The following is a 12,161-nucleotide window of genomic DNA, read 5'->3' as shown; positions in this document are numbered from 1 at the left end:
GTTGTCAATTGAACAGGAAGTCTTTGTTCTTTTGTGCTTTACGAAATGTCTTTGTTTGAGGTGAGGCGTGTTGGTGGACTGTCCATCCTGCCACCAGACAGCGGTCAGAAGGGGAGAAAGTGCGCGTTGGAGATGACCTGATTCTTGTCAGTGTTTCCTCAGAGAGATATCTGGTGAGTCTCTGAAGACTGAAGCTGTTTTTTTTTTTTTTTCTTAAAGCTTAGCTGACCAAGAAATTCAAATGTCAAACAATTAACCCCGCTTTTCATTGCCTGAAAACATGAAAATACCCAAATAATTAAACGTTTGAACGTGGGAAATTGAATGCCTGCACCCCCCCCCCCACTGAGCCCTCGAAAATTGGGAAACCGCAATTTTTGTCTCTTTGCTTTGATTTCCTCTCTCTCTGTGCTATCTTACTGAGCCTGGTATGATGTTGGACACCAGTGTGTGCTATAACTCCTACTTTAACAGGAATCCCAGAATTTCCCAGTTGATCTTAATAAATTTGCGTGTTTTTCATCTGTTTCCCCAGCACCTGTCCTATGGCACTGCACTCGAAAACAAGAAGCTGAGTGACAGCCTCATGGTGAACGCAGCCTTCCATCAAACTCTCTGGCGTGTCACCCCCATCTGCTCCGGCTTTGCGCAAGGCAAGCGTTACAGTGGATGCCCATGACCGTGAAATCTGATATAATTAGGAAAATTCCAAGCATTAAGTGGTGTCACTTTGTTTTGAAAGACTGCCGATCATTACGCAGAAAATTAGGCCCCTCACAAGACTTTTTAAGGGGGTAGCATTCTGTCAGCAAGTGACTGTATTTCCTCAGTGTGCTGAGGAAACACAGTCTCTGTTGTGCCTTCTCGATCACTGCTGTGGTGTGGACGCCCCAGGTCAGGTGTTCCTCTGTGTGGACACCCAGGAATTTGTGGCCATCCGTAATCCGTCTGGCACTGGCAGTCACCTTAAGAAAACCCACGGGCCGGCCATGAACCCGGGTGGCCTGTGTAATGTTATTCTGTTATGCTGCTGAGGAATCCGCCCCACCTCCTAGTGAGATATCAAGTGTGTTTCAGAAGGCGAACCTCTTTTATTTTAACTTGTGACGACCTGTCTTTGTTCGAAGAGCCTGTTTCTGCAGACTCAGCAAACACATCTGTAAGTGGAAATGACTTCTTGTCCCGTGTGCTATGCCAATTATAGGATACCTTAAGGGCGGCGACACAATTCGGCTCCTTCACAGCCACAGCGACGCATGCCTGACTATTCCGTCTGCAGAGCAGGGAGAGGAGCTGCAAAAGTCAGTGATGCAGACCCCCGATATTCTCCATATTACTGTACAAGGCACAAGCATGCTGCATATTTTGACCTTGTCATTTTTTTAAAATTAATTTTATTTTCTAGGGTCATTCATTATGAAACCGGATCAGCCTCCAGCCACGCTCGCTCTCTGTGGAGGCTGGAGATTCTACGTGTTGTGTATGTAGACACAGTGTGATTGGTTACAAAGTTAAAGCTGAAATTGATACTTTACCTTGGAGACGCTCCATCAATGTTTTTTGACAATTTATTTCAACAACCTAAAATCAAATTTCTTTTCATATTCCTCAGCTGGAGTGGCAGTCATACATGCTGGGGCCAGCCATTCCGACTCTGCCACATGACCACCGGGAGGTACCTGGGTCTTACCGAGGACAAAGGCCTGCACCTGGTTGATCGAGACAAGGCTGACGTCAACTCCACTTCCTTCTGCTTTCGACCCTCAAAGGTGAGAAATAAACTGGACGTTTCAATCTTTTTTTAATTCGAATTTGATTATTTTTTTCATCTCGATTCTGGCATATCACGACTTTTCACACAGTTTTTTTTTTTTTTCTTATAGGAAAAGATTGATTACGGACCAAAGAGTAGTAATGATGGAATGGGAACCCCGGTGATAAAGTATGGAGATTCTATTTGTTATGTTCAACATGTGGAATCAGGACTTTGGCTCACGTACCAAGCCGTTGATGCCAAGTCTACATGCATGGGTGTGGCCCAGCGGAAGGTATTCCTAGATAATTGCCATCTCTGAACAATACAAATAGATACAAAAGGGACAATGGAGTCAGGGGAACATTTTTGAAAAGATATAGGAATTGAAAATTGTTTTGTCAACAGGCCATTTTGCACAGCGAGGGGCATATGGACGATGGGCTGACGCTGTCTCGTTCTCAGAAGGAAGAATCTCACACTGCCAGACTCATCCGCAGTGCTACGTCTCTCTTGACTTGTTTTATCAGGTACTGTACCACCACACGAGATCTTCATCTGAAGAGATAGCTCCACTACTTGAAATAGGGAATAAAATTAGGGCTGTCAAACAATTCATTTTTTGACATCCCCATTCAGAATTCAGATTGTTCATAGTTAACTCCGATCAATCACGGTTTGAATTGCATGTGTAAAACTCTGTTATTTTGCATTTCAAGGCAGTTTTAAGGCCATAATGTAAAGTATTTATTACCAGTAATCGTCCAGATGGGCCGGCCACGGGTTAGTAAAATGGACGATAAGGCTTACATTTGAAATGCCATTATAAAAATTGACTTGACTAATTACGATTAATGCGCTGACAGCCCAAAATTAAATATAATGTTGACGTGGCTTATGCTTCTTATAATTCTATTTTTTTTTTTTTTTACTACAGAGAAACTTGTGTATAACTATGTGATGATAATAATAATACTAATGATAATATCGGTCTGTGTTTTCATCAGGAAACTGGATAGTTTTTGTCAGCAAGAAAACATTTTGCCTGTCAGCTTGCCCGTGGAGAAGGTGACACGAAGCCTGCAGGATCTTATACTTTATTTCCAGGCTTCACCAGAGAGGATAGACCATGAAACGAAACAGAATAGCTTGATATTGCTCAAGAATCGGCAGAATATGTTTCAGCAAGAGGTAAATATCTTCCAGTCGATTATTATTATATGATACTTTGGTCATGTTTCCGAGTTGGTCTTGTTCTCGTCCATTTCCTAAGGGGGTGACAGATTTGGTCATAGATTGTATTGACCGCCTACATCAGTGCAGCAGCGCTCCTCAGCCTGGTGACGTGGCAGGGGAAGAGAAGAAGAACACGCTGAACTGCTTCTATGAACTACTGGGTGAGATTTAACGCGTTGGCAGCACAGAAGGCTCAGCGTCACTTTTGGTGGCACCTCCATCTGCAATGCAGACACCTCAGCGCTGATACTGGTGCAAAACCTCGAGACTGTTTTTATCCTTGTTATTCATAAATATATAGCACTTTCCATCTATTTTCATTAAAAAATGCCTGTTGTTAAAAGGCAGCAACGACGCTGCTCTCTCATTTTGTGTTTTTTACCCCTACAGCTGCCTTGCTCAGGGGAAACCGTGACAACTGCGCACATTTCTCAGCTTCTATCGACTGGCTGATCGGCCGGCTGGACCAGCTCGAGTCCTCTGCTGGTCAGTTGGACTCGAACCCATCATTCAAACTGTCGATCGAGACCTGAGGATCTAAAGATGTCCTACAGTTTGATTGCGTCCTGTGTTGTACAGGTGTCCTGGAGGTTCTGCAGTGTGCTCTTGTCGAAAGCCCCGAAGTTATCAACGTCTTCAAAGAGGGACACATTCAGTCCATCATCTCATTCCTGGACAAGCATGGACGCAACCACAAGGTAGACGTTTCAACAGTCTGGGTTCTCGGTTCTCTACTTGGTACAATCACTGGTGGCTGGTGTCGCCTCTTCACAGATGAAGAAACTATTTTGGCTATTTAGGAAAAATCGCCGCTTATCAATTAATCGTTAATCGATTGATAAGGTCAAGCAACTAGTTAATGAATTAACTGATAATTTGCATCACTAGTGGGTGTATTTTTTCTTTTTTTTTAAATTGTGTTTCAATGGAGCTGTTGCCGGATCAGATACTGACAGATTGTGCTCTAGGTGCTGGAGGTGCTGAGCTCTCTGTGTGTGTGCCACGGCGTGGCAGTGCGCTACAATCAGAACCTCATCTGTGACAGCCTGCTGCCAAGTCGAAACTTGCTTCTTCAAACGCGTCTCATTAATCGAGTTACAAGGTATAAATACAAGTACTTTGTTTTGCCTTATATTTGCGCTTGTACTGTTTGTTTCTACAACCCATTAATGAGTTTGGTTTTTCATGGTCTTTTTCACTTTTTAACTGTTTTTTTTGTCACTTTTTTCTTCCTACTTTTTTTTTCTCAATATTTTTCAGATTTAATTAACGTTTCTTTTTTTTTAATCCATTCTCTTTGATGATTTCAACCACTTCAGGCTTTTCTCTATTTGCCTGTTCTCTCAAGTCACTCTGTGTGTTCACACTGTCACGTGAGCTCTGTTAAGTGTCACAGCATAACATGGCATTTCTTTCTCAGACAAGATGTTGGCCCAAATTAATTTCAGTGACATCATGGTAATTTTCCTGTCCATCGGCTTCCCTCTCATCATTTTCTAATAAGGTGCCTATTAAAAAAAAGAAAAATTAATTCTGGTAATTTTGTCTTAGTATTGATATCGGCAGTTTAAAATTAGATCCTAATGTCCCACGGCTTTTTCTTCTGTTCCTGATTTGAGTCCATATATTTCTGTGAAAGCTTTGTGATGTATTCATAACTTTATTGCCAGACACTGCAAGATAATATGTGGCTGGACATGTGGTGGAATGATCAGGAGCAATCATTCCAAAGAGATTTTCAAGTTTATGATTTTTTTCACCGTATTGATTTTCATCGGCGTAACCAAAAAATGCTGACGCAAGCTTCACTTTCTCGGCCTTGGCACTGTCTGTCCAATACTTAACCACAGCATGAGACCAAACATATTCTTGGCTACGGGCGAGGATTCAGCCCAGCCCCGGAGATGGTACTATGAGCTGGCTGTGGATCACGTGGAGCCCTTCCTCACGCCCGAGCCCACTCACCTGCGCGTGGGCTGGGCCTGCACGGAGGGCTACCTGCCCCGGCCCACAGGGGGCGACGCCTGGGGTGGTAATGGGGTGGGAGATGACCTCTGCTCCTTCGGCTTTGATGGCCTTCACCTCTGGTCAGGTAATGAAAAAATACAAACCAAGGTTTTCTGTTTTTTTTTTTTTTTATCACAGAAATCACAGTTAATAAATAAATGCAGAATCAAGAAATCTGAGCCAATTTGATTGTAAAGGTTGTGTCTCCTTGCAGGCTGTGTAGGACGTAGAGTCAACTCCGTCTTCCCTCACCTGTTGAAAAACGAAGATGTGGTCAGCTGCTGCCTTGACCTCAGTGCTCCATGCATCTCCTTCCGGGTCAACGGTCTTCCTGTGCAAGGAATGCTGGAAAATTTCATTGCTGATGGGCTCCTCTATCCAGTGGTCAGTTTCTCTGCTGGTGTCAAGTGAGTCGAGAAGAAATCAATAAATGATATATGTAGAAATATGTATTCATATATTTAGACACAAACACTGCAATTAAATTAAATTTGTAAACCAAGTAAGGTTGCTTTTACCAAAAATTGATTTTCCATCAAATCAGGGTTCGCTTTCTGTTTGGAGGAAGACATGGAGAGTTCCGCTTCCTGCCCCCACCAGGCTTCTCGCCATGCTCTGATGCTCTGCTCCCCAGAGTCCAACTGAAGGTGGAGCCATGTCAGAAATACATTGTGAGTCATGGAGAGGGTAAACATGAGCTCATTGGCCCTTCAATTCCTGTCACTCCAGTGACCTTTACTCCCACACCAGCCGACCTCAGCAAGGTAACATTCAACATGGGCATATATAACTTGTGTTACTGCACTCTCCTTGTTTCGCTTTGGTTTTTCATAAAATAAACTGTTCTGACCAAAATGTAAGAATATGTTATCTCTGATGTGCCTATATTACTGTCAGGTTGTTTTTCCTCCACAACTTGAGGATATTCGAGAGAAAATGGCTGAAAATATCCACGAACTCTGGGCAATGGACAGAATAGATCTTGGATGGACTTATGGGCCTGTAAGAAAGAAAAAAAAAGTGAATTGTTTTATAATTTGAGAAAGCAATGTTTTGATTGGTTCGGTTCACTTATAATATTTTTTTTGTGAAACTAATTCGCACAGGTGAGGGATGAAGTAAAGAAGCAGGATGCCTGTCTGGTGGAGTTCTCCAAACTACCAGAGCTGGAGAGAAGCCAGAATATTCAGATGGCAGAGGACACAATCAAGTGAGACTTTTAAAGTTTGTTGTGTTTAAGAAAGAGAAAAAGTCTGCCCGTTGATTTGGTTTCATATTCATTAGCAGATAAATCCTTATTTTCTCCTTGTATTTCCACGGAAGGACTCTTCTTGCTCTTGGTTTCTACATTGGTTTGAAAGATGGTCATGCTGAAGAGAAAGTCAAATACAAAAGATTTTCCACCAGGTATGTATAAGTTCAACACTGTCTCAAAACATGAAAGGAATGTCCTGCCTTTTTCCCGTTGAGGTATTGCAGGACTGCATCCTTTACAGCTGTTGTCTCTTGGGAGACCTCAAGAAATGTGAAATGAGTCACAAACATACAAAATTTTTATATGTTTGTCTAATAAAACCTGTCAGCTTATATAAAGCTATTTTGTTTTTAATTCCTTACTTCAGGTATGAGCAGCCCAGTGGATACAGGCCTGCCCCGCTGGACTTGAGCGAGGTCTTCCTGAGCTCAGAGCAGCAGGAGGTTGTGTCCTTGCTGGCAGAGAATGATCACAATGCGTGGGCCCGAGAGCGCATCAGACAGGGATGGACCTACGGAGCTCAACAGGTCTCCTCAGGCCAGGGCCAACTGGGCTCTGCTAACAAAAATGCATTTAGAAATGAACAAACTCACTAATAGTATTATAATTAGACTCATTCAGGATTGCCTTCAGATTGTATAGCTGTCTTTGATAAAAAAAAAAAAAAGTATGCCCGTTACATATATTGTACTTTCAAGGATCAAATGATAACATCCTACTGCAAGACAGAAATTAATATAGTCATACGCTGTATATGTATGTATTATTTTTATGTAAATTCTTTTTCACTGTTGCATTTCAGGATGTGAAAGCAAAGCGGAGCCCCTATCTTGTTCCTTACAGCCTTCTTGATGAGAGAACAAGGAGACTGGGCAGGGAGACAGTCACAGAAGCCCTCAGTACTCTCCTTGTTTATGGATACATTTTAGAACCCTTGAACCAAGAGCTGGGTAGGTTTGGTAAAATCATCTTTATAAAGTTCCAGCTCATTTAAACCTCTTCTGTCATGATGCCCCTCTTATATGAAACCCCCTATTGGAGACAGTAACTCGAAATACTGTATGTGGTGTAAGATATTTCAGAGAGTAACATTTCATTATTTTCTGTCTTGAATCTGCAGACGTGTCATCGGATCCATTCCTCTTCTCGACTGAAACGAGCCGAGTGTTCAGAGCTGATAAATCATATGCAGTTACTTCGGGGAAGTGGTATTTTGAATTTGAAATAGTAACAGCAGGGAAAATGAGAGTGGGCTGGGCCAGAGCTGGCTGTGATCCTGAAAAAGAGCTTGGCTCAGACGACCAGGCCTTTGTCTTTGATGGATTTCAGGTGAGATTTCAGATTTGACTTTTTTTTTTTTTTTTTTTTTTTTTTTTGAATCGTTGCATTAACTTGAAGGTGGTAGAATGTCTTTTTAATCTATGGCATGGCTAGATGCAAGTTTAATGTAGTGGCCCAGCATGCGTATTTTAATGTTGGTGGTGTCATTATTCATTTCAAAGGATTAATTGATGCAATATCAGTATTCAGCCAACTTAAAATTACCATCTGTCTCATTCGGTACTATGTTGCTTTTATTTACTTCCTGAACCCATGCGATGCCTCCCCGCTCGGCTCCTTGTCTTCCTGCTGTCTTCAGGCTCAGTGGCATCATCGGGGCTCGGAGCCACTGGGACGTTCTTGGCAGGAAGGAGATGTTGTGGGTTGCTTGCTGGATGCGGCTGAACGCACCATGATGCTCACACTCAACGGAGAGTTGCAGTTTAGCAGCATAGGATCCGAACTGGCTGCAAAGGACTTTGACATCATGGACGGTAAGAATGATGTGTGTTGTTGTTTGATAATACATTGATCCAATTACTCTCTTTTACAGGTTATTACCCAAATACAATAGCAACTCTAAATTTATTTGTGTTGTCTGTCTTCGTAACCACTAGGTTTCTTGCCTGTTGTCAGCGTCGGACTGAACCAGCTGGGCCGATTAAACTTGGGCCGTCAAGTGAGCTCGTTGCAGTACTTCCCTGTCTGTGGCCAGCAGGAGGGGTATCAACCGTTTGCTGTCAACATGTCGAGAGACCCAGCCCTGTGGATGAGTTGGAAACAGCCTCAGTTTACCTCAATACTGTCCGATTGTCACAATTTACAGGTTAAATCCACAGCCTGCAGGTTCTCTTTAGCGATTAGCTTGATTAGTATTGTGTCATTTCTTGTCTGTAGTACATATACATGCATACAATTCATTTCCTTGTGGGTTTTGTGGGCTGAATTGGAGATTTTTGTGCAGTTGCAGTCTAGCAATAATGCTTATATGCAAAATGTTATTCAAGGTCACTCCAGTCAGTGGTTTTATGGATTCCTTATCCGGCATGAGGGTCTCCCAGCGATTGTTTGCAAACCACAGCGGAGCCAGCGAGATGAGCTTTTATCGGCTCAGCATGGCCATTGAATGCGCTGCCGTCCTCATTAGCCCAGCAGGAGGTGTGCCGCCAGTGGCCTCCAACTCTCTCACTGCAGGTCCAGTAGAACGTGCTCGTTTCCATTCATCTTACTGCTTAGTTTTCCATATAGTTAGTCACTATTACTGCCACATTCAATAACAGAACATTTATTTCATGGGAACTGAATCAAAAATCTCTGCGTCTTTCAATGCACTTTATAGCTATTTAGATGATCCACTTATGTGATGACTGATACTTTACCATTAATTGCCTGATGAGTTGCGCAGCCCTAAGCTCCCCAGGGCGCTGCCGTAATTAATTCCGTTGCCCTTTTAGGAAGGAAGGAGCCCGAGGAGGTGGATTCTGACTTTGAGCTGTTGAGGAAGTCAGCCACCACTTTTGCTGGCTCCAGAGATGAGCTCAATCACAAGGATCACAGTCAAGACAAAACATCACGAATAAAGCAGAGGTAGATTTAATAAACTTTGATTTTGTTTATTTATTGTTTAATACTCAAGAGCAATGTATAACCTTGAGGGAAGGTTTGCATTTTTATCAGTAACTTTTGTTTGAATATAAATTGGAATATGATGGCAATTACAATGGTGATGCGAAAAAAGAAAATTACGAATTGAATAATAAAAGAATATATATTGAATAAAATAAAAACAATCACATTTTCTGTCTTATCAAAGGCGTAACTTGTTCACCAAGTGAATTGAGCTGTGGACAAATTCATGTGCATTTTTGTGCTCCTAGGTTCATGTTGAAGAGGACAAAACCAGGCCTAGTCAGCAGCAACTCATCAGCACGACTTCTGGAAGATGTTTTAGCCGATAGAGATAACTATGATCACCTCATCCAAGGCTCCCGAGTAAGACAGCAGAACTTGTATTCAATGATAAAAACGAAAAAAAAAAAAAAAAAAATGTTGACTGCAAAATACATAGTTGTTCATCTCTTGACTTTCACACACAAAACACTTGAATGAAATGTGCAAATGACAGACAGTGACCCAAGCTGACCTCTGTGTTTCAGTATTATTACTCAGTGCGGGTTCTTCCAGGCCAGGAGCCATTTGATGTGTGGGTCGGCTGGGCGACCTCTAATTTCCATCAGCATAATGTGACTTTTGACGCTGACCATGTCCGCACTGTAACCGTCACCCTCGGAGACGAATGTGGCAAAGTCCAAGAAAGGTTGGTGTCCTCCAACTTGCTTTATTAGAACATGTGCCTCCTTGACAATGTATTTTTCAGAGGGCGAGTGGTGCAGGATGGCTGCTAAATAACCTGTCTAAAGTATCATCATTTTCTGACACATTCTAATCTCTCTTGTGTGCAGTGTAAAGCGGTGTAATTGTTACATGGTGTGCGCCGGAGAGGCAACGGGCCTGTCCCAAAGCCGCAGAAGCTCAGGGCTGGAGATTGGTTGTTTGATCGACACTGCGACAGGGCTGCTCACCTTTACCTCCAGTGGAATAGAGATGGCTACCTTCTACCAGGTAGGTTTATTATTATTATTATTATTTGTTATTTTTCATAAATCTGGATAATCATTGTTTGAGGGTGCAAGTTTTGAGCACATTATTAACGTGATGTTAATATTGTTTGAACACCAACTAGGTGGAAGCCAGCACAAAGTTGTTTCCTGCCGTGTTTGTCAAGCCGACCACCGGCCACATGTTTCAATTTGAGTTTGGACGCATTAAGGTAGACGTGCGTCATTCTTTTCGACATCAGAAGAACCTTTCTGGTCTGATTGTTAACTGTACTTATTTCCCTTCCAACCCAGAATGCATTGCCCCTTTCGGCAGGTTTGCTTCGCAGCCAGGGGGACAACGCTACGCTCCAGTGTCTGCCACGGATCCAGGTGCAACATCTCAGTCCCGCGTCTTGGACTAAAGTACCAGGTGATGCCCTTAAGGTGACGGTGGATCGACCTGATGAGGGCCGTGGATGGAGAATCCACTGTTCTGAAGGCCTGCAAGTCTTGAATCTTCAGCTACCTGACGAAAACAGGTAAAGATAAAATGCACAGAAGTTTCCAGTTATTATGCAGACGCTAATGCATATTTCATTTCAGTTAACAAATTTTTTACAAAAGTTTTTACTTTAAATTTCACATTTGAGGCATATTCATAATTGTCCTTACCTCCTGATTGCATCCATCTAGGTGTGTCGACATTTTGGAGCTGTCGGAACTAAAAGACCTTTTGGCCTTCCATTACCACACACTCTTGCTCTACTGCTCTTTGTGCTCCCTTGGAAATGTAGCCGTTAGTCACGCTCTGTGCAGTTACGTAGACCAGTCCCAGTTCCTTCATGCCATTCAGGACCCTTGCCTCCCTGGGCCGCTCCGTTCAGCATTTTACCAGCTGCTCACTCAGGTGATTTTTGCCGCTGCACTTTCCTCTCACTGGGTATTTTGATCCATTGCAAATATGAATAAATAGTCACCCGTGTTCCTCAGGTTTACCTCAGCAACCACGCTGCGGCCCGTGTCATGATGAACCATGAATACATCGTGCCTATGACCGATCAGACCAGAGAAATCACCCTTTATCCCTGCGCTGAAAGTGATGACAATGGAAGAAGCGATATCCCCAGCTCCAGTCTGAGCACATCTCTCAAACCCCAGGTCCATTTCACATGCCCTTGTTTTATCAGGAGTCATGGAGAGGATGGGGACTGCACAGAAGAGATAGACAGCACGGACAGTCCAGAAATCCCTTTGGCCATACTGAAGGACCTGACTGTAGATATGCTCACCGCCGGACTTTGCGCCATTAGTCAGGATGTGAGAGATCCCATAGGAGGCAGTGTTGAGCTGATGCTCGTTCCCCTCGTTAGACTCTTCTACACCCTTTTAGTTTTAGGGGTGTTTGGTGACGAGGACCTCGGCAAAGTTCTGAAACTGATAGAGCCGAGGGTCTTTTCCACAAATACACAAACCATCCTCCTGGAAGAGGAGGAAGGTTCTGGTGACGATGTTGAACAAGAAAATGCAGACGCCCCACCCAGACAAGGACTTCTTCAAATGAGGCTTCCAGAAGCTGTTAAACTTGAGGTGAATAAAGCAAAGGCTCTGTTTTTAAAAAAAATATTATCAGTTTTAAATTTGCCAACATAGAAGTTTATTTCTTCTCCTTTTTTTTTGTCTTCCAGCTCTGCCATCTTCTGTCCTACCTGTGTGATTGTCAAATGCGGCACAGGGTAGAAGCTGTCGCTGCCTTTTCCGACAACTTTGTGCGCCGGCTGCAGGAGAACCAGCGTTTCCGATACAGTGAAGTCATGCAGGCGCTCAACATGTCCGCTGCCCTGACTGCTCGCAAGACCAAAGAGTTTCGCTCACCTCCTGAGGAGCAGGTTCGATAAATTACTCCAGCGTAACCCCATTTACGCTCGCTGATAGTGTCTGTGGGGAGTAGAAGTTCCTTTGATGTGACATTTGCTCTGCTCCTTGCACATTA

At 43.2% G+C, this 12,161-nt stretch overlaps 1 protein-coding gene across 1 annotated transcript in view; it reads left to right on the top strand.

Annotated features, from left to right (window-relative positions):
* The window catches only part of ryr2b (ryanodine receptor 2b (cardiac)), a 45,453-nt gene that overhangs the window by 3,745 nt on the left and 29,547 nt on the right, over positions 1 to 12,161 (top strand). Inside the window, exons 6-38 of the mRNA XM_076038311.1 lie at positions 61 to 173; positions 536 to 653; positions 1,205 to 1,301; positions 1,406 to 1,480; positions 1,613 to 1,769; positions 1,884 to 2,048; positions 2,162 to 2,283; positions 2,761 to 2,944; positions 3,027 to 3,150; positions 3,380 to 3,475; positions 3,569 to 3,687; positions 3,958 to 4,091; positions 4,840 to 5,081; positions 5,211 to 5,403; positions 5,541 to 5,760; positions 5,894 to 5,998; positions 6,103 to 6,206; positions 6,320 to 6,403; positions 6,619 to 6,778; positions 7,054 to 7,201; positions 7,372 to 7,580; positions 7,891 to 8,065; positions 8,189 to 8,397; positions 8,579 to 8,765; positions 9,026 to 9,158; positions 9,449 to 9,563; positions 9,728 to 9,888; positions 10,034 to 10,193; positions 10,315 to 10,401; positions 10,484 to 10,710; positions 10,865 to 11,078; positions 11,162 to 11,758; positions 11,857 to 12,057. Of these exons, the coding sequence (XP_075894426.1) occupies positions 61 to 173; positions 536 to 653; positions 1,205 to 1,301; positions 1,406 to 1,480; positions 1,613 to 1,769; positions 1,884 to 2,048; positions 2,162 to 2,283; positions 2,761 to 2,944; positions 3,027 to 3,150; positions 3,380 to 3,475; positions 3,569 to 3,687; positions 3,958 to 4,091; positions 4,840 to 5,081; positions 5,211 to 5,403; positions 5,541 to 5,760; positions 5,894 to 5,998; positions 6,103 to 6,206; positions 6,320 to 6,403; positions 6,619 to 6,778; positions 7,054 to 7,201; positions 7,372 to 7,580; positions 7,891 to 8,065; positions 8,189 to 8,397; positions 8,579 to 8,765; positions 9,026 to 9,158; positions 9,449 to 9,563; positions 9,728 to 9,888; positions 10,034 to 10,193; positions 10,315 to 10,401; positions 10,484 to 10,710; positions 10,865 to 11,078; positions 11,162 to 11,758; positions 11,857 to 12,057 (5,435 nt within the window). The remainder of the gene's footprint in view (positions 1 to 60; positions 174 to 535; positions 654 to 1,204; positions 1,302 to 1,405; positions 1,481 to 1,612; positions 1,770 to 1,883; positions 2,049 to 2,161; positions 2,284 to 2,760; positions 2,945 to 3,026; positions 3,151 to 3,379; positions 3,476 to 3,568; positions 3,688 to 3,957; positions 4,092 to 4,839; positions 5,082 to 5,210; positions 5,404 to 5,540; positions 5,761 to 5,893; positions 5,999 to 6,102; positions 6,207 to 6,319; positions 6,404 to 6,618; positions 6,779 to 7,053; positions 7,202 to 7,371; positions 7,581 to 7,890; positions 8,066 to 8,188; positions 8,398 to 8,578; positions 8,766 to 9,025; positions 9,159 to 9,448; positions 9,564 to 9,727; positions 9,889 to 10,033; positions 10,194 to 10,314; positions 10,402 to 10,483; positions 10,711 to 10,864; positions 11,079 to 11,161; positions 11,759 to 11,856; positions 12,058 to 12,161) is intronic.

Source organism: Nelusetta ayraudi, unplaced genomic scaffold, assembly GCF_046127955.1.
Source record: "Nelusetta ayraudi isolate G7.1 ecotype Tasmania unplaced genomic scaffold, CSIRO-AGI_Nayr_v1 ptg000056l, whole genome shotgun sequence".
Taxonomy (NCBI): domain Eukaryota; kingdom Metazoa; phylum Chordata; class Actinopteri; order Tetraodontiformes; family Monacanthidae; genus Nelusetta; species Nelusetta ayraudi.
This window is presented reverse-complemented; position numbering and strand designations above follow the sequence as displayed.